Raw genomic sequence first — 18,947 nt, forward strand, 5'->3', positions numbered from 1 at the left:
ATAGCACAAAAAGCCGGCACCCATGTTTTACCCTGCTCAACACTACATCTATAGTTAATAAGGTTTTAAGTAGGATTCAGTAGAGTCATTTTCAAGGTCATCTGAGAACATGAAGAATATGGTAATTTAAAGCCTTAATACACCTGTTTGAAAATAGAACAAAGCCGAAAACATGTTTGGATGCTATAAGGTGATGTTTTAGATTACCTGAATTTGTTCGAATGGTACTTCAAAGCTAAAAGACTCATTGTAGTAGGGATTAAGAGTATTCTTCTTAATAGTTGTCTTCTTTTTCTTCAGTCTCTTGCCATTCTGCATGAGATGAATTTTCACATAGGGATCTGAAAAGATTTAAATTTAATTATAAGTGTGCAAACTAAATGCAAAGGTCTGAAAAATGGTATTTAACATTTCTGTGCAAACAAATGTTAGCCGTAGATAATAATACTGATGATAATAGTTAACCCATGTTAAACAATCCTGCATAGGAATTTGTGTTAATCTAGAAGTCAATGAGATGAATATTACAGATGTCTACACAAGTGCCTAAATCTGACCTTCAGGCGCATATAAAAGGAACACATTACTGCAGCTCTTTATTCATTATTACATCCTTAAAGTGGTTATAAATCCTTACATATACCCAGTGAAGTGACTGGCCTCAGAGGATACACAGAGATGAAACAAGTCCTCCTACATAAGTTGTACATGTTCATCTGCAGCCTCTACATCTTCAAAGTGCACAATTTACACAGCATTTTTTTTTTTCAAATTCAACTTTATTGAAATATAAAAGAAAAACACTGTATACAAAATGCGTATAAACTGAGGTAGAGCACATCAGCAGCAACCGTAATAAAGTGAATTCATTAAGTATAAATGTCAGGGAACTGAGAGATTCATAATACATACGAATGCAAAACGTAGAGGTTAAAGAGTCTAAGTACAAAGCATCACTGCAGTATGGTAGCGATAATTAGCAGAAGAGGCAGAGAAACGCGTGTACTGAAAGTCAGAACCATTGGATTCATACGCTTAAGGTGGGGTAAGGTGGAGTAGTTGCGTATGTAAAGAGAGGGTATGAGGCAAGAGGGGTGAAAGACGGGTAAGAAAATAGGGGAAGCGAAGTGGGAATGGAGCATGTAAGAAGAAGGGGCCAGGAGGGGGTGAGTATAAAGGGAAGAGGGGTGACGGGTAGCGGTGAAAGAGAGAGGTTGCAAGTAACCCGTGCGGGTGACCCTGTCCCCAGTCAGGTGGTGTCCGATGGGTGGGAGGCACTCAGAGCCTGTCCCTCGTCTGAAAGAACAAACATGTTCCAACATGTCCATGTTTTGCTCTCGTCTACCCTGTGCGGAGAGCACCAGGTCTTCCAGGCCATGAATCCATTTCACTCTGTGCAACCAGAGGTAGATCATCGGGGGGGGGGGGGTCGTACTTTTCCAGCAGAGGCTAATACAGGACTTAGCCGCATATGTGAGATGTCGGAGCACAGATCGTTTGTAGCGCTTCGGAGCCATCCCAGAGCAGTGTAGTAGAAAGAAAGCTGGGTCATCTGGAATAATATACTCTGTCATTAGTTGGGAAATCCTGCGTACTTCAGTCCAGAAAACCCGGAGCAGTACACAGCATTTTTTAACTTAAAGGGGCAGGGGATGGGAATCTGATGTCACACATTGCACAGCATAGAGCAGCCTTTCTCAACCTTTTCAAAACAGAGGAACCCTTGAAATAAATTTTTGGTCTCGGGGAACCCCTGCTAAAAATTAAAAATCTACAACTCATGACACATTAGTCAGTCAGTCGGTGGGTCAGTCAGTGGGAAGAATGCTCCTTACTCTTGTCATCATTGGGAATAATTACCCCCTTACAGATAGCTAAAAGGAACAATGGTGTCCTTGGAAACTTATCTGAGAGGCAGAAATTGCCCATTGCTCAAGGAACCCCTAGCAACCTCAGGACGAACCCTGGTTGAGAAACCCTGGCACATAGCATGGAGATGAGTGTAAACTGACCCATGAGTGGAGGAAATGGATACCCCTCCTTTACACAGTCTCATATTGAAACATGCATAGATGAGGATGTCAATCACCCGCTGTGAGCTGGAGGGGGTGGGGCCATCTCCCACTATTCTCTGGTGTCGGCATATACTGTCAGACGTGACTTATACAGAAAGCAAAGAAATGAAAGAGCAGACAGGAACTGCACTAGCTGCTTTGGGTTTAGGCAAGTACACTTTATAGAAGTATATTCCTTGTTCATTTTTAATTTTAGGAGTTTACAACCACTTTAAATGTTTTTTGGTAATGTAAACAGTGTAAGCAGTACCTGGCTTGGTATTAGCCTCTTGCATTCTACCTGTAAGTGAAAGTAAAATGGCAGCAGAGGAAGATCAGGCCCCCCTCCCTTGCCTGACAGGACTGTGCTGTCAGGCAAAGATATGGAACACTAGATGGACAGAAATAAAAGTAAAACAGCTCTAAAAGTATATGTATTTAATCTGTGTATTAAGTGGATTTCCTGGAGTTCAACTATATGTGTATTGGAGATTAAAGTGGAACTCCAGACAAATAATTGTTCTGGTTTGGATAAAATACATAAGAATTGTATTGGAAGCTCTTTTAGATTTTATAGATTTTTACTGCCAATTGTATCTCCACTTGAAAGATTTCCCTTCAGCTTCTGCTCTGGAAACCGCAGGAAGAGAGCATTAATCTAAACAAAGGGAAGGACAATCCCACATCTGACAGTTGTCAACAGATCCCCTACTAGGAAATTTCCCCTTTACTCTCATTTTGGTGACACATGCAAACATTTTAGATTGCCTTTCACTGTCTGTTCCAAGGATAACAGTTGCCAGTGGTCATAATGGGTGATAGCCCGACAAATGTGGATACAGACTGACTGCTCGAAATTAATACCCACTCTGTTTAAAACTTTCTGCTTTTTCCATATTAATGTTATGAGGGCAAGTTGTGCGTGGTTCTGTCTATACTTGTCTTACTGCTGCTCCCAGCAGAATCAGGCCCTGGTGACTTTGCATAGGAAATTTGTAAAAGTTAGTAAGAAGACGATCTTCATGACATTTTTTTTATATTTGAGCTTCTTTACATCCTGCTTCCTTCTTTTCTTGGTCAAAGCTTTCTTCAAGCCAGTCACGGTATGAACTTTTTTTTTTATAACAACAGCACCATAATAGCAACAATAATTAATTTTGATAATTCAATATAAGCTTATTTGAAAAATCTTCTTTCCTTTGTGAGTTCTGCCTTCCTGCTGGGGATCTTTTTCCACAACTTCCTGGATTCATCCTGGACATCCCAGCACAGAATCAAGCCCACATTAGTGCCCCCATAGCAAGTGGGGCACTCGGAAGGGAGGAGGAGCCAGGAACATTAGTGGGAAACTCCAGAAGGGAAGATTTGGGGCTGTTCTGTGCAAAAGCAGGTAAATATGACATGTCTGTTTATTATTTAAAAAACAAAAGACCCTTTAGAATCGCCTTAAAGGGATATTAACCACTTGCCAACTGCCTAACGTCTATCTACGTCGGCAGTCAGCCCCTCACAGGCAAAGTGACGTAGATCTACGTCGCTAGCCTGTGAGGCTCTAGGGAGCGAGCGTGCGCCGCCCGAGGCACGCTCCCGCTCGCTCACAGACCCCCCCGCGCCTGTGAGCGACGGACCCGATGTCCGCCGCTCACTCCCGATCGTCTGTTACACCGGGAGAAAGGCAGGCGGCTAATGTAAACAAAGCCACCTGTAATTCTCCCCTGTGTAACAGCACAGATCATACGGTCCTGCTATGTAGGAACGTAGATCTCTGCTGTTACATCACAAGCCACATCCAATCAAAGTTAGAATCACGCCCCTATGGACACACTTAACCCCTCCTTCTCAAATAAAGTTAACCCCTTCCCTGCCAGTGCCATTTTTACAGTAACAGTGCATATGTATAGCACTGATTACTGTAGTAATGTCACTGGTACCCCCAAAAGTGTCAAAAATGTCAGTCAAGGGTCCGATCTGTCTGCCGCAATGTCGCAGTCCCACAGATCGCCGCCATTACTCATTAAAAAAAAAAACAATATAAATGGCAAGAATCTTTCCCTTAGTTAGTAAACGCAATAACTTTTGCGCAAACCAATCAAAATACGCTTTTTGCGATTTTTTTTATTATTTTACCAAACATATGTAGCAGAAAACAAATTGGCCTAAAATGTTAAAAAAATTAGATTTTTACATTTTTTGGGGGGAATTTCATATAAAAAATGTGAAAAATATTGTTATTTTTGCAAAATTGTCGCACTTTTTTGTTTATAGCGCATGATCAAAAAATCGCACAGGTGATCAAATACCACCAATTTGGGTACAGCATTGCACGACCGCGCAATCGTCCGTTAAAGTCACACAGTGCCGAATCGCAAAATAGGCCCTGGTCAGGAAGGGGGTAAAATCTTCCGGGGCTTAAGTGGTTAAAGTCTTGTTTTTATTGTTTAAAACTATCAAACATGTTATACTTACCTGCTTTTGCAGTGGTTTTACACAGGGCAGCCCAGATCCTCCTCTTCTGGGGTACCCCACTGGCACTCCATGCCCCTCCTTCCTGATGAGTGTCCCCACAGCAAGCAGCTTACTATGGGGACAACAATATACAAGAGAAATGGCCACACACCAAGCGATGGCTCACGATGAAAGGCTTTATTGAACAAGGATGCAAGGTACAGTAAAATGCATGGTAGACATGTTTTACACGACTCACAGCGTGCTTATTCACTACCAAGCAGCTTGCTATGGGGACACCCGAGCCAAGCTGCTGCTCTGTGTGTCCATTTAGACATGGAGCCAAGGCTAAGCCCACCCCCTCTCTCTCCTCATTGGCTCACTGAATGTGACTGACAGCAGCGGGAGCCAAGGCATTACATGCATTAGGATAAAAAACCTTCCTTTAGAACCACTTTAAGTAAGCACATATGGATGGAAGATGTGTATAAATATATCAGCTATTCAGAAAGATGTGCAGAGAATCTGCTGCTGAAATAGAATAGCTATAATTAAAAAAAAAAAATCCTAGTCTATTTAAAGTGTAGCTTTTTACTGTTTATTAAACAACAGAAATCTGTCTGGGCTGTTGTGGGGGACATAAACTTTTATTCTAAGTTTAACTCCATTGAATTCTTTTCATAAACTAACTGGCGTCACAGAAGCAGCAAATTCAATTACAACTTTATAGTTGTTATTACAGACTGAAGTTCCAAGCAAGAAATTTGTGATTCACCGCATGTTAGAGAATTTGCTTTTATGTGGCATTTTTTTTTCTGCAGTAAAAGCTTAACAGGCAGTAAACACATTTTCTTTCCAGAAGGCACGTTCAATCAGAAAAGCTGATTGGAAATACAGTTGCATTTTAAATGGTGTTTGAATGTTCAGGCACCTGGTAAGGCACACTTTGCACTTAAAACAAAATAGTTGGCTGGCCCTGTGGAATATGCTGCCCTCTTGATACCTAGTGTAGCATGAGGAAGTCTATCAAATGCATGATATGAAATATCCCAGTAGACATTGGTCTCTTGGGACACTGCAAGCGTGAACACAAGCAGTAACAGATGGCTTACTATCTTCACAGAAGCCAATAAAAGGGGGAATGGATGGCTCGGTGGATTTGGAGACATGAAACAAAGTTTAACAGCAAAATCCGTTAGATCAGTGCCCGATATTCTACACAAGATAAAGTCAGAAGTGCATGGGGCCTTTGAGAAAAACTACATCTGAAATGAAGGTTAGGTATTTCTATTTAGCAAAATAAAAAAATATTTTTAAAAAGGTAATATGCAGTGACTGATGCTTTTCAAAATTTTCAATGGCATGTTGCCTTGTTGATCGTCAGCTATGTAATTGCTCAAACCAGGAGGTAAAATAAGTGTCAGCCTTCTTAAAAAGTGAAAGCTGACATTTTCCTCCCTTCTGTTATAAATAGTTAAATCTTATCATAGCTCAAATGGCATAGCACAACACAGCAACTTTCTGTAACTCTGCTGGCATCCAGTAATCAGTCTAACAATCTATTCACTTGTGTACTTTGCAGACCATTACTGTGAGGAAAGGTTTGCAATGACTTATAGTTCATTTTATTAAAAAAGCAGCCACAGCATGAGTAGAAAAATATGCTCCCTGCCAACATATTGCAGAGAAGGCCCTCTATTCACTGTGTGGAAACCCTGCAGAGGTCTGACATGTCTCCTGCTGAACCAGACCTGACCTATAATCCTGCAGACAGGAAAGCCCATACTTCCTAGTAATTGGATAGCTCTAGCTTTTCATGTATTATTACTTCTTATTTTTAAGAGTGGCTGTTAGAGTCCATTTACACTGCTGCGAGTTGTCAGGCGACTTGTCAGCCTGACAAGTCGCGGTCCTCCCGCTCCCACTGTGTTCCCCGCTCCGACTTAGAAAAAGGGTCCTGTGCTACTTCGGGGCGACCTGGAGGCGACTTGCATTGACTTCCATTATGTGAAGTCCGTGCAAGTCGCGCCGAAGTCGCGCTGCACGCGACTTCACAGGTCGCCCCCGAAGTCGGAGCGACCTAATGTGAACGGGGGCTTAGTGTGCTAAGCTAAACATATTTATAAAACATTTCATAGCACATTCTCTGGTTACTGTATTAGCCCCGGTTCACACTGATGCGGACATGTGTTCCAACTTAGAGAGCACGTGTCGCATGAGAAGTCACACCCCATTTAGTACAATGGAACTGTTCTAATAGGAGCGACTTGAGTTGCTCCGACTTAGAAAAAGATTCCTGCACTACTGTTGGTCTGACTTCAGCATGACTTGCATTGACTTCTGTTAACCTGTTGACGACCACCCGCCGCCTTTTTACTGTGGCAGAGTGGCTCTCCTGCGCAAACCGACGTAGATCTACGTCGGTCACGCGCCTGCAGCAAGGGGGCGAGCGCGCACCACCGGCGGTGCACTCCCGCCACCACTTGACAGCGCGGAAGCCAATGCACGGGTCAGGTGGCTCCGATTGCCACCTGACTCCCACAATCGTTCCCCTGCTGAACGAGAAGAATGGTCACCTGTTGTAAGCACAGCTGACCATTCTTCTCCCTGGAATGATCACAGAGCCCCTGTGATCCTTCTATATAGGATCACAGGTCTCTATGATCATTTTACAAGCCACGCCCCCCACAGTTAGAATAACTCCCCTAGGCTCACATTTAACCCCTTGATCACCCACAGTATTAACCTCTTCCCTGCCAGTGTCATTATTACAGTAACAGTGCATATTTTTAGCACTGATTACTGTAGTAATGTCACTGGTCCCCCCAAAAGTGTCAAAAGTGTCAGTTAGGGGTCCAATCTGTCTGCCGCAATGTCGCAGTCCCGCTAAAAATCGCAGATCGCCGCCATTACTAGTAAAAAAACAAAAAAAACAATAAAAATGACATAAATCTTTCCCCTAGTTTTTAGATGCGATAACTTTTGCGCAAACCAATCAAAATACACTTATTGCAATTTTATTTTGCCAAAAATATGTAGCAGAAAACAAATTGGACTGAAATGTTAAAAACTTTTGATTTTTTATTTTTTTTTTGAGAATGTTATATAGCAGAAGGTGAAAATTATTATTATTATTTTTTTTTCAGAATTGTTGCTGTTTTTTTGTTTATAGCGCAAAAAATAAAAATCACACAGGTGATCAAATACCACCAAAAGAAAGCTCTATTTGTGGGAAAAAAGGACATCAATTTTATTTAGGTACAGTGCAATTGTCCGTTAAAATAACGCAGTGCCGAATCGCAAAATATGGCCTGGTCATTAAGGGGGAAAATCTTCCAGACCAGAAGTGGTTAAAGAAGTCGTATGCAAGTCATGCCGAAGTCGTGCTGGGATGTCGGCTTCAAAGTCGCGTGGAAGTCACAGCAGTGTGAACTGGGCCTTACGGTACATTTGTCTACTGCTCATGTGCCAATAGTTACTGGACATTCACCTGTTACGCTCCCATTATTTTTAACAGGCCCAAAGTGCACCTAATGAGTGTAACAGACAGACAGTGAATGACTAGCAAATTTACAATCTGTGAATGTAGCTTTTTTCTCAGTTGCTTTTTCAAAGTTCAAGTCAGCAGACCAATATAACTCCAAAGGACCCATTCATTACCAGTTGCTTTTAGGGGTTAATGATTTTACATAATTAAAAAAAAAGCTTAATGAAAAAAAAAACAAGCAGCTCCATTCCTTAATTTTCCAGATTTCATTTAAAATTTCCTTACAGGCTTTTATACTCCACTCTTACATGTCTCTCTTACATCAAATACCATGGTGAAAATGAAGCAAAATGTCATCAAAGCCCAACAAAGCACAACTGATCTTTTTAATTTAAGCTTGATATATGTGCTTCCAGACTAGGCTAATATCAAAGAGAAACATACACATGGACATGAAGTGATTTGTGGCATCTTTCTTAAAATAGTTGAATTAATTTCCCTTCGATTAGTGTGCTACTTAGAATCCAATGCACAGCCATCTTATATACACTGATTCCATCTTATATACACTGATTGCATTAGTTAACCACTTGCCGCCCGTCGCCCGACTATATACGGCGGCGGTCAGCCCCTCCCAGGCAAAGTGACGCACCGGTACGTCACTAGCCTGGGAGCAAATAGGGGGCGAGCTCGCGATCGTCGGGTAGAGAGGGAGAAAGGCAGGCGGCTAATGTAAACAAAGCCGCCTGTCATTCTCCCCTGTGTAAAAGCACAGATCACTCGGTCCTGCTATGTAGGACCATTGATCTGTGCTGTTACACACAAAGCCACATCCAATGACAGGTAGAAACACGCCCCTAGGGACACACTTAACCCCTCCCTCTCCAATAAAGTTAACCCCTTCCCTCCCAGTGTCATTTTTACAGTAACAGTGCATATATATAGCACTGATTACTGTAGTAATGTCACTGGTACCCCCAAAAGTGTCAAAAATGTCAGTCAAGGGTCCGATCTGTCTGCCGCAATATCGCAGTACCGCAAAACAAATCGCAGATCGCCGCCATTACGCGTTAAAAAAAAACAACAAAAATGACAAAAATCTTTCCCTTAGTTATTAAACGCAATAACTTTTGCGCAAACCAATCCAAATACGCTTATTGTGAAAAAATCGCACAGGTGATCAAATACCACCAAAAGAAAGCTCTGTTTGTGGGAAAAAAGGACGTCAAATTAGTTTGGGTACAGCGTCGCACGACCGCGCAATTGTCTGTTAAAGTCACGCAGTGCCGAATCGCAAAATAGGGCCTGGTCAGGAAGGGGGTAAAATCTTCCGGGGCTTAAGTGGTTAATGAAGTGAGCTGGGATCCTTGTGTGCACCTTACATTTACAGGATCCATACCATGCAAAACTTATAAATATATGATGCTTCACTGGAATATTGATACAGTACCAACTTCCCTCCAAATGAAGCCTAACTTACTGACGTTTACATGATATGATTCAAACTGTAAAGGCAGGCGTCAAAATACTTTTGGTAATGTAGTGTATATAGGATTGCAAGAGGCTGAAACCAAGTCAGATTCAGGAATTTGTACTTGATGTATTTCAAAATACATTGACGTTTCACTGGTGTTTTATACTTGCTTGAAGTTTAAAGAACTGTATTAATCCCATTTTCCAGCGTTTAGCTGCTTTAGCATCCAAAAAAGATAAAGGCTTGCAATGCTGGGATGCTTTACACTTAAGTACTGTATTAGGTAAGCATTTACCCCCTTCATGACCGGGCCATTAGCTAGTTAGAACTGCGGTACTTTAACTGGTAATTGTGCAACCATGCAACACTGTACCCAAACAAAATTTATATACATTTTATTTACACAAATGGAGCTTTCTTTTAGTAGTATTTAATCACCACTGTTTTTTTTTTTTTTTTTTTTTATTATATAAAGGAAAAAGGAAAAGAAAAAAAAATCAAATTTCTTTATAAATTTAAGACAAAATGTATTTTGCTACATGTCTTTGGTAAAAAAAAAAAAAAATCCCAATAAGTGTATATTATTTGGTATGTGTGAAAGTTATAGCATCATAGCATCTACAAACTATGGTACAGTATATGTACTGGAATTTTTATTATTTATTTTTTTAAACTACTAATGGCGGTATTTAGAAACTTATATTGGGACTGCGATAGTGCAGCAGGCAATCTGATACTAACTGCCACTGAGCAGGAACTAACTGCCACTGATATCACCAGTGACACTATTAGAGTGATCAGTGCTAATACTATACACTGTCACTGTACTGGATTGAAAGGGGTGATCATCTTGAGTGATCAAGGGGTTAAACGTGTACCTAACAATGTGTAATGTGTGCTGATTTTTACTAAAGATCTCTTTGTTTCTTATCCCTGCTTTGGAGATTGTTCCCTTTGTACAGAGCCCTTTGTTGACTGTCAACATAGGGCTCTGGGATGTGATTGGACACAGCCAATCAGCAGGTCTTGGCCATAAATCATACAGAGAGTGTTGGCTGTGGGGGGGGGGGGGGGGTGAACATGCAGTATCCGCAAGTGGATGTTCATGTTTCAGGAACAAACCCTCTGTACTCAAAACAACCAAGTTTTCAGCACCCTGCATTCCAAAAACATATCAGCATATCAAGGGGGTTGTATCTCCCAATAGGCAACATTACTTGAATACAATTATAGCTAAAATACTAACTTTTTTTCTCTTTTGCAATGCATTCATTTATAGCTATCATTTTTATAATGACTTTGACTCTTTGACTTTATAGCAATTACATAAGTATTGTATATGCAAAATCACTGACACCATATGTGGTTTAAAAGGCTCCTTTTAAGATTATCTAAGGACCTGGAAGAAAACTGTCATTGAGGTTTATTAAATCCAATGCTAGGTAAGACACAGAAGTGACACATTCTACATATGGTTACTTCTCCTATTTCTTTGTTATAGAAAGCCTGTACTCTTGCCAACAAATACATTTTGACAGTGGTTGACAAGAAAATAACTCACTGCTACAAATTATTCAGGTGGAATGAAGAAACTGCAGACAAAGATAAGCCGGTACATGAAATACTGATTTCTCTTGAAGGCACTCAATATCTCACAGGAGAGCTTGTTTGAATGCATTTGTATGCATTTTTTACCACATGTTGGTGATTTTATACATGGATTAATTCATAGATATAAAATTGCTTTCAAGTAAAACCATTTTATTATATACTGTAAATGTATAAAACTCCCTTCTGTTGATATATTGGATTTTTCTTACTGCTCCTGTTCATGCAATTATATTTCTGGCATATTTTTAAACCTGGAACCCAAACAAACAGCTACATATATAGTTGAAATACATTGATTAGAACTGTTTTAATTATTTGTATGTATCCAGGCATGTGATCCAGGCAGCAGTGTCAAGGAGCATACTGGTGAAGTCTCTGCACTCTTTTCCTCTTAGAAAGTTCTACGTATATGTGTAATGCAGTAGAGCCTTATTGGCTTGCAGTGCTTTCCCTCCCACACCCAGTCTGAGGGATGCAGTGTAGGAATTACAGATGGCTAATATCAAAACATATTCAAGTTTTTGTGATAGTTTTATGTACAAAACAATCATAAACATTTTCAGAATGAATCAATAATTGGATCAAACGGTGGACTTAAGGTTTAAGAACATAGTGCATAGACCATTATTATTTATTCTCATGTTATATTATCAAAAGCATGTAAAAAGTATCTACAATACGTCACAATTTTGATAAATACATGTATAAATGTACAAATATTATATAGTATAACTGCTCTTCTCAAGAAAAATTATGTTACCATTGCATTGTAGTTGCGTTGATGCACACGCATTCTCTTGTTTGTTGCAGTAAGGCAGCAAATTCTTTTGAATGAGCGGTCTACATAACATAATGGACCTAAAATCAGACCTGCACCATTTTTGCCAGTACAGCGCACCACAAGTGCATAACTCAATATTGGGATGTGCTGCAACACAGGTACATTGCTTTAGTGTAATGTATTTAAGTGCATTGTAGTGACTGCAATTCACTATGGTATGTGTTGCCATTTTTTTCTGGTGACACGTGTTAATGTGCAATGTATAGGCTTCAGACTTCAGATAGCTAATTCATAACTTATAGGTGAAAATATGTAAGAGTAAAATGTCACAGAAATATCACATTACAACATGTCAAACACTGGATCTTAGGCAATGGCATCATAAGAGAATTCTACCACATCTACAGCCATTGTGTGACCCTTGCATTTGTAATGATTCTTCCTCATCTGCTACTGCTCCATTTCTAGCTTGCCAACATATATCTATATCTCCTTTCAGCTGTCAATAACAATATCCCTGTAGGCCTTTCTACAACCCATATGCAGTCTCAAAGTACATAAGATGCAAGTCTGCATGGCTGGGTGAGGCCTGAGCTTTCAATGCTTTGCCTTTGACAACTTTCACAGCAACTTCATGCCCAACATAGCAAACAATGAAATCCCAACTTGCAGGGAAAAAATAAAATTTAGAGAATCTGATTGGCAGCACAGTGAGTGTTTATTTCAGCAAACAAGAAACACAAGGAAAGGCGCATCGACCTAGCGCATTATCCTCAATATGGGCTTTATTGTTAAAACATAAAAATGGCTACTCACAAGCAAAGGTATAAATCAATCACATCGGACTCAAAATCTTGAGTATCGAGAGTAGTCCATACGATTGTCCCTTGTCCTATTAGGATGACGGCTGATGCGTTTCAAGGCATACGCCTCTTCCTCAGAGCCAGACAATAAAGCCCATATTGAGGATAATGCGCTAGGTCGATGCGCCTTTCTTTGTGTTTCTTGTTTGCAGTATTGTTGGACTACCCCAGTCCTTTTAGGCAGCAGGATCCTAGCCATCCAAGATGCCATTTTGAAAGTCCCGTGGACAGAGCAGTCAAGGAGTCGGCTTTTCTGAGCGCAGGAGATAGGTGGTTTATCCACCTTGTTTTTGTTTGGAGCAGTGTTTATTTCAGACATTTTATTAATTTAGGTTATGTATTGTTGCACTAAGGTGGACTTGGGTAGACTTGCATTAATGCCCTCTTTATTGGAATCCTATCCATATTCAAAGGGTGTGTAAAAAGATTACTGCTGCACATATACAACAGCACCTTGTTTTCATTACCTTTGCGTTTAGATTCAACTGAAGAAAAGTATACTTGATATGTAAAAGATAAGCTAAAATAAACTGAAGAATTACATGTTATAATTTTTTATGGCAAACAGAAATTATTAACTTTGTATTAACAGTACAGAAATGGAAACCTTTCAACCTCAAACATTCTTCAAGCTGTGGCATCTTGTACAAACTGAAGAGGACATGAAATTAAAAGCAGTCTCTATTTTATAAATGGTAATCTGTCAAATATAGAAAGGGTATCTCCAAGAACCAACTGTTGTCTATCTTTAGCCACCAGCTCAAGAATCCAGTTTATGGGGCTCCTTTTTACCATACACAGCAAAATAGTTAGGGAAGCAATTACTGGGCCTGCACTTTCTCTACACAACAGCAGATTGTTGACTGCAGTTTGCCTTTTATCTATTTTAGTCCAAGTTTTTTAGCTGTAACTAGAGTTTCTCAAAGGTTTTGTCTGTTGCTAAATTGAGAATCTGTGTTATCTTCTTGCCTGTGCACTGACAACAAGAGCAACTGGCATTTTTCAGGATAAATACAGCGGTAATTCTAACATTAGCAAACTATAAATTCTACTTAGCATTCTAACCGTGATTGCTGAATAGGTCCATAATTATGTGAAGGTACTTATTTGAAAGCCTTTATTTCACTTAGAATTAGAGCAAGATATCAGCCAATTATCTGAAGCTGAGCAGATGTCCTGCTTATCATGAGAATAAAAATAGAAATAGTATTATACAAACAGCAAATTGGCAATTCCTTTTCACATGAACTGATTCATTTAAGGATAAATAAAACAGCTTATAAGATGTGTTTAGAATTCTATACCCACTGAACCATTTTTTCTGCATACTCTTCAAAACAGTCTATAGGTTTTTCCAGAACACATCCACTGGCCTTTATTTCATTGACTATACGTAAATGATCTTGTTAAAAGAAATGGTCAGTTTATTAGGGCATTTTACTTGGTTAGAGATTTTAAGGGTACATTCCAGGCAAACATGAACTGTTGAATGTTTTTCAGTAATGTTGGTTGTTTGAGGTTTTGAGCACTGGATCCTTTGGCTCTGCCATAGAGTTTGGTGTACCAGAGGAAACAGCTAACAGGCAGGGTAGATTCTAGAACAATTATAGTCCTCTGACCAATGTTCAGAGCAAACACCAAACAGTGGCAAAACTAGTCAGATGATGGTCAGGTATACACTGATCCTTAAAGGAGTCCAGGTTCCAGACAGAGCAATGGCTAACAGGTACAGGAGTAAAAGGCAGATGATGAAGATCAGCACAGACAAACGGAGTACAAACACAGCAATGGGCAATAACAGACATAACTGAGACAGACTCTAATCGATGGTATCAGACTAGAAGGTTGATCAGACGGAGGCTAAATATCCAGCAGTCTCTTAAACACTTTTGATTAGAACAGGTGTGTACTGCAGAAACCTAGAATTGTAGTGCTGAATAACAAACAGAAGATGACTAGGGTTTAGGGCTGTTCATTACAGGTTGTCAGTGATAGAAATGTGGAACCAGGGGATGAGAAGCCACATTCACAGCATTGTGAAAAGCCTGCTGTAATTGATTAGGTACATCATATCTGATGTAAATTATTTCCATCTGGTGAGGAGAGATCCTTCAGACTGTAATAAGACTCTTACCATCCAAACTTTTCTACTGGCACCAGGGCCAAAAATGGCATTTGCTCTATGATCACCTAGAAAGAATTTACCCCATAGGGATTGAGTCTAGAAACAGGGGTGTTAACATACAGGGGAATAGCACCCCAATGCACACGCATAGCAATATGTTGTGTCAAAAATAATTATTGGGGCATTTTTGTGCACTGGAAATCCACTGGTTTGAATGGGCTGCCAATACATTATACCATCTGACATAATGTGCATTAGCACACCACAAAAATTTAACTGAGCCCTAAAGAACACATTAGTATACTTTTAGCAAGTTAACATTTTCCAAAAAAAATAAAAAATATCCACGCTATTTGTGATAGCAATTCATAAAATAGCAACCAGCATAAAAATTGTTGATTGCAAATATATAACTTATAATGGCAGTATGCAGTGCTAATCTAATATGGCTGAATAGAGTCCATATAGTAGATAATATTGAGTTCAGATGAAAAGTCCCAAACAAGCTTCAGTGTGAAGATTGAAACACACCATACCACAGTGTTTGCAGCAAGTCTCCTTACCAGATGAGTTGGACCCTCATGTTAAGAGTGGTCAAATAGGCGTATATCCCAAGATTGTCCCAATCAACAGTATCAGGCGGCAGGTGAAGAAGCTCCCATCAAAATCTCTAATGCTGTATGAAGGAATTCCCTATTCACACCACTGGTACCACGATCATGAACGCACTCAGCTCCCTGATCACATGACATACAGCGATGTAATAAACATCAAAGATCACATAGTGAAGCATGTTCATGAATGTCAAATTGTTTTTTTAAATTTTACTTACAAACATCAAATAAAAACAAGCATCAGAGTAAGATAAATCAAAAAGGCCATCATTATGTTGCCTCTGACGATTTCTACTTGATAACAAAACGCCTTTGAAGGAACCTGACGGATGACGCAAGCATGATACGAGCCATTGCCTTTTTGATTGATTTTACTCTGATGCTCATTTTTATTGGATGTTTGTAAGTACAATTTTAATAAAATATTTGCTATTCATGAACATGCTTCACTATGCAACCTTTCATGTGTTTTACATCCCTGTATGTCATGTGATCGCGGAGCTGAGTGCGTAAATTATCGTGGTACCAGTGGTGTGAAGTGGGAATTTCTACTTACAGCCTAGAGATTTTGATGGGAGCTACTTCACCTGCCGCCTGATGCTGTTGATTGTGACAGTCTTGTGATATACGTCTATTTGGCCACTCTTTACCATGAGGGTCCAACTCCTCTGGTAAGGAGACTTGCTGGAAACACTGTGGTGTGATGTGTTTCTATCTTCACACTGAAGCTGGTGTGGGGATTTTCATCTGATCTCATTATTATCTACTATATGGACTCTAATAACCCATATTTGATTAGTGCTGCATACTGATATTATAAGTAAACATTTTCAGCAATCGTTGTAAAGTTTGGCCAAAACTATTTGCATGTGCTTGATAGTCCGTAGTTTGATTATCTAAAGCTTTGGAAATGTTCTCTATAGGTAAGCTGTATGTTACAAAATGTGAATAATATCTTCTGCTTTATGACTACTAAAATTAGGTAGCTCAACCCCAAAGAGTCTGCGGTTTTCAGGGGCCAGACCCTATTCATACATTTGCACAGTGATGGAGGGGCAGAGAAACACAGTTGCTGCACAGTGTCACTAAACAAAAAGCCTAGCCTGTATAAAAAGTGAGAAAATACAGCTATCCTCATGTACAGATATATTTACAAGCCATGTATAGAAACAAGTTACCTAGAATATTAATCCATGATAAGGTTATTTACATTCAGATGATCACATGCAAAAACAAGCATACATGGAAAATGGGCAAATTTCCATAGTGGTTCCTTAAAGCATTCAAAAAGTTTTTCTGAAAACAATTTAGGTATTACACAAAGTGTACAAGAAGTGTGGTGATCAGTTTTGTTTGGCACAGAAATTTCCACTGGATGAGACCATGGAATAGCTGGGGATCATCATTGGCTGTTTGTAAGTGAACAAAATATAATACAGAGTATTTTTTGATAGAAGGTTTCTTAATACTTTTCTGTCTTTGTGACCTTATCATATAAAGTGGACAGAATTCAAAGCCATCAAATGACTCCTTGCATGTTTAGGAGTGTATCAGTCCTACACAAAAAAGGAACATTTTGGCAATTTCTACTCTGCTCATTTCATTTTCTCCCAGTTTATCCTTTCCTGTTTGATTCACTGAAATGATAAGACTGTAGTGTACATAACCAAAAGGCTTTACTAATGTCTCTACCCCAGAGAAAAAAGTTCATTTTACTGGCCAACAGAAAAGATCTGGAGGTCATGTTTTCATAAGCTTAGAACAAGAGCTCCGAGACTCTGTATTGCGTTTCTTTTTTTTTTTTTATCTGGCGAACTTGTATAACACAATACCTAAAGCAATTATTTCAAACGCAGAAAGATACAAATACTGTAATCTATAGATTTTTATTTTTGGAAATTAGCTGATGAAAATACAGAATTAAAAGCTAAAGCTATTTGTAAAAACAGGTATTGTTTTACTGCTCTGTATAAGTAAATTTGAGTATGAATGTGTAATAGCAAATAATAATTGAAAGTACATTTACCTTGACATGATATGGACTCCCGTATCACAGCACTGATTGGCCTGGGCGTTCAAGTGAAGTAAGGCTGGCCATACATGTTCAATTCTCTTGTACAATTTTCCTTTAGATTTACCTTAAACTATGTAGTGCAAGGGCCTGCCTAATTGGATACAATTGGAAGTTGTTTGGTTTTGACCTCGTATTATTATTTTCTAAAGGAATATTGAACATGTATGGCCAGCCTTAGAGCCGGTTCACACTGGGGCGACCTGTCAGGTGACCTGGTCGCCTGACAGGTCGTCTGCCATAGAGAAGCTGTGGACCCGTTCTAATAGGAGCGACACAAGTCGCTCCGACTTAGAAAAAGGGTCCGGAGCTTCTTTGGGGCAACCCGGAGTGACCTGCATTGACTTCAATTATATGAAGTCTGTGCCGGCCGCTCCGAGGTCGCGGTGCGAGCTGCGCGTCGCGACTTCACAGGTCGCCCGGCAAAGTCGGCTCGCCCCAGTGTGAACGGGGTCTTAGTCTCATACTTCTCTATACCAGAAAGAACTGTGATTTTTCTTGGATTTCTGGCACTAAATGGCACAGTGGGGAAGTAAAGGAAAGAGGAGTGATATTTGGTTATCTCACTACAGAGCTGTTCACTGTTCTACTTGCTGTAGGCTCAAAAATGAAGAAAAAAAGACCTATCCATCTACCAATGTGACTATCGCCACACAGTGCAGAACAAAGCATAGTTAATCAATAACAGGGAAAGATCAGCAGCAGAGAGACCACAGTCAATACTGATGACCAGTCCTTTGCATTCTACCTGCTTCCTTATTAGCTTAGTTCCGCTTTAAATGTATATCTGAGTGTTATTTTACAAATACAGTATGATATGCTATATGTAAATAGGCACATATGTAACTATATCAGCAAGAAAAAAAGTCTTTAGGAATACTAAATAGAATGAATAGTAGATAAAATTTTGATTTGATGAAGAAATGTTTATTCTGAGCACTTCAATCAAAGAAATCCCATTTTTCTCTGTTAGAGAAGCAGGAGTCAAAATACAGCAAACTTTTCATCTGATTACATTTTCACCTGTAGGATTTTCAAGCTAAATCTGCTAAATAATGCAGTAAAAACATCTGTAGTGATGCATGCAGCTTACAAAAATGTGTATACGGAGTGCTTCTGATGCTTTTTACATTAAAAGTATTTAGTGTGTTATGAAAACTGTAATAGATTGTAATAGAAATGCCCAAGTCTTGTCCAAGCTTTGATCAGCAGCATGACCCTCATGCTGGCATTACATTTTCAATTAAAATGGTACTATTCACTAAGCAGACCCACAGGCCTAAATTTTACTTCATCAGTCCTTTATTAGCATATATCATCTTGCTGCTGTCTCTTTCAATAAATGTTCATCAGGAAACGCAGACCGTAGTAAAGGTTTGCCAGACACTAATATGATTTAAATTACTTATTCATTACTCTCTA

At 39.5% G+C, this 18,947-nt stretch overlaps 1 protein-coding gene across 3 annotated transcripts in view; it reads right to left on the reverse strand.

The window, feature by feature from the left end:
- Nucleotides 1-18,947, reverse strand: part of SYT1 (synaptotagmin 1) — a 754,020-nt gene that overhangs the window by 3,231 nt on the left and 731,842 nt on the right. For all 3 annotated transcript variants that reach the window (XM_082254981.1, XM_082254980.1, XM_082254982.1), the window contains one exon: nt 208-341. In XM_082254981.1, coding sequence (XP_082111107.1) covers nt 208-341 — 134 coding nt within the window. The remainder of the gene's footprint in view (nt 1-207; nt 342-18,947) is intronic.

This window comes from Pelophylax lessonae, assembly GCF_965119305.1.
Source record: "Pelophylax lessonae genome assembly, chromosome: 4".
Taxonomy (NCBI): Eukaryota; Metazoa; Chordata; class Amphibia; order Anura; family Ranidae; genus Pelophylax; species Pelophylax lessonae.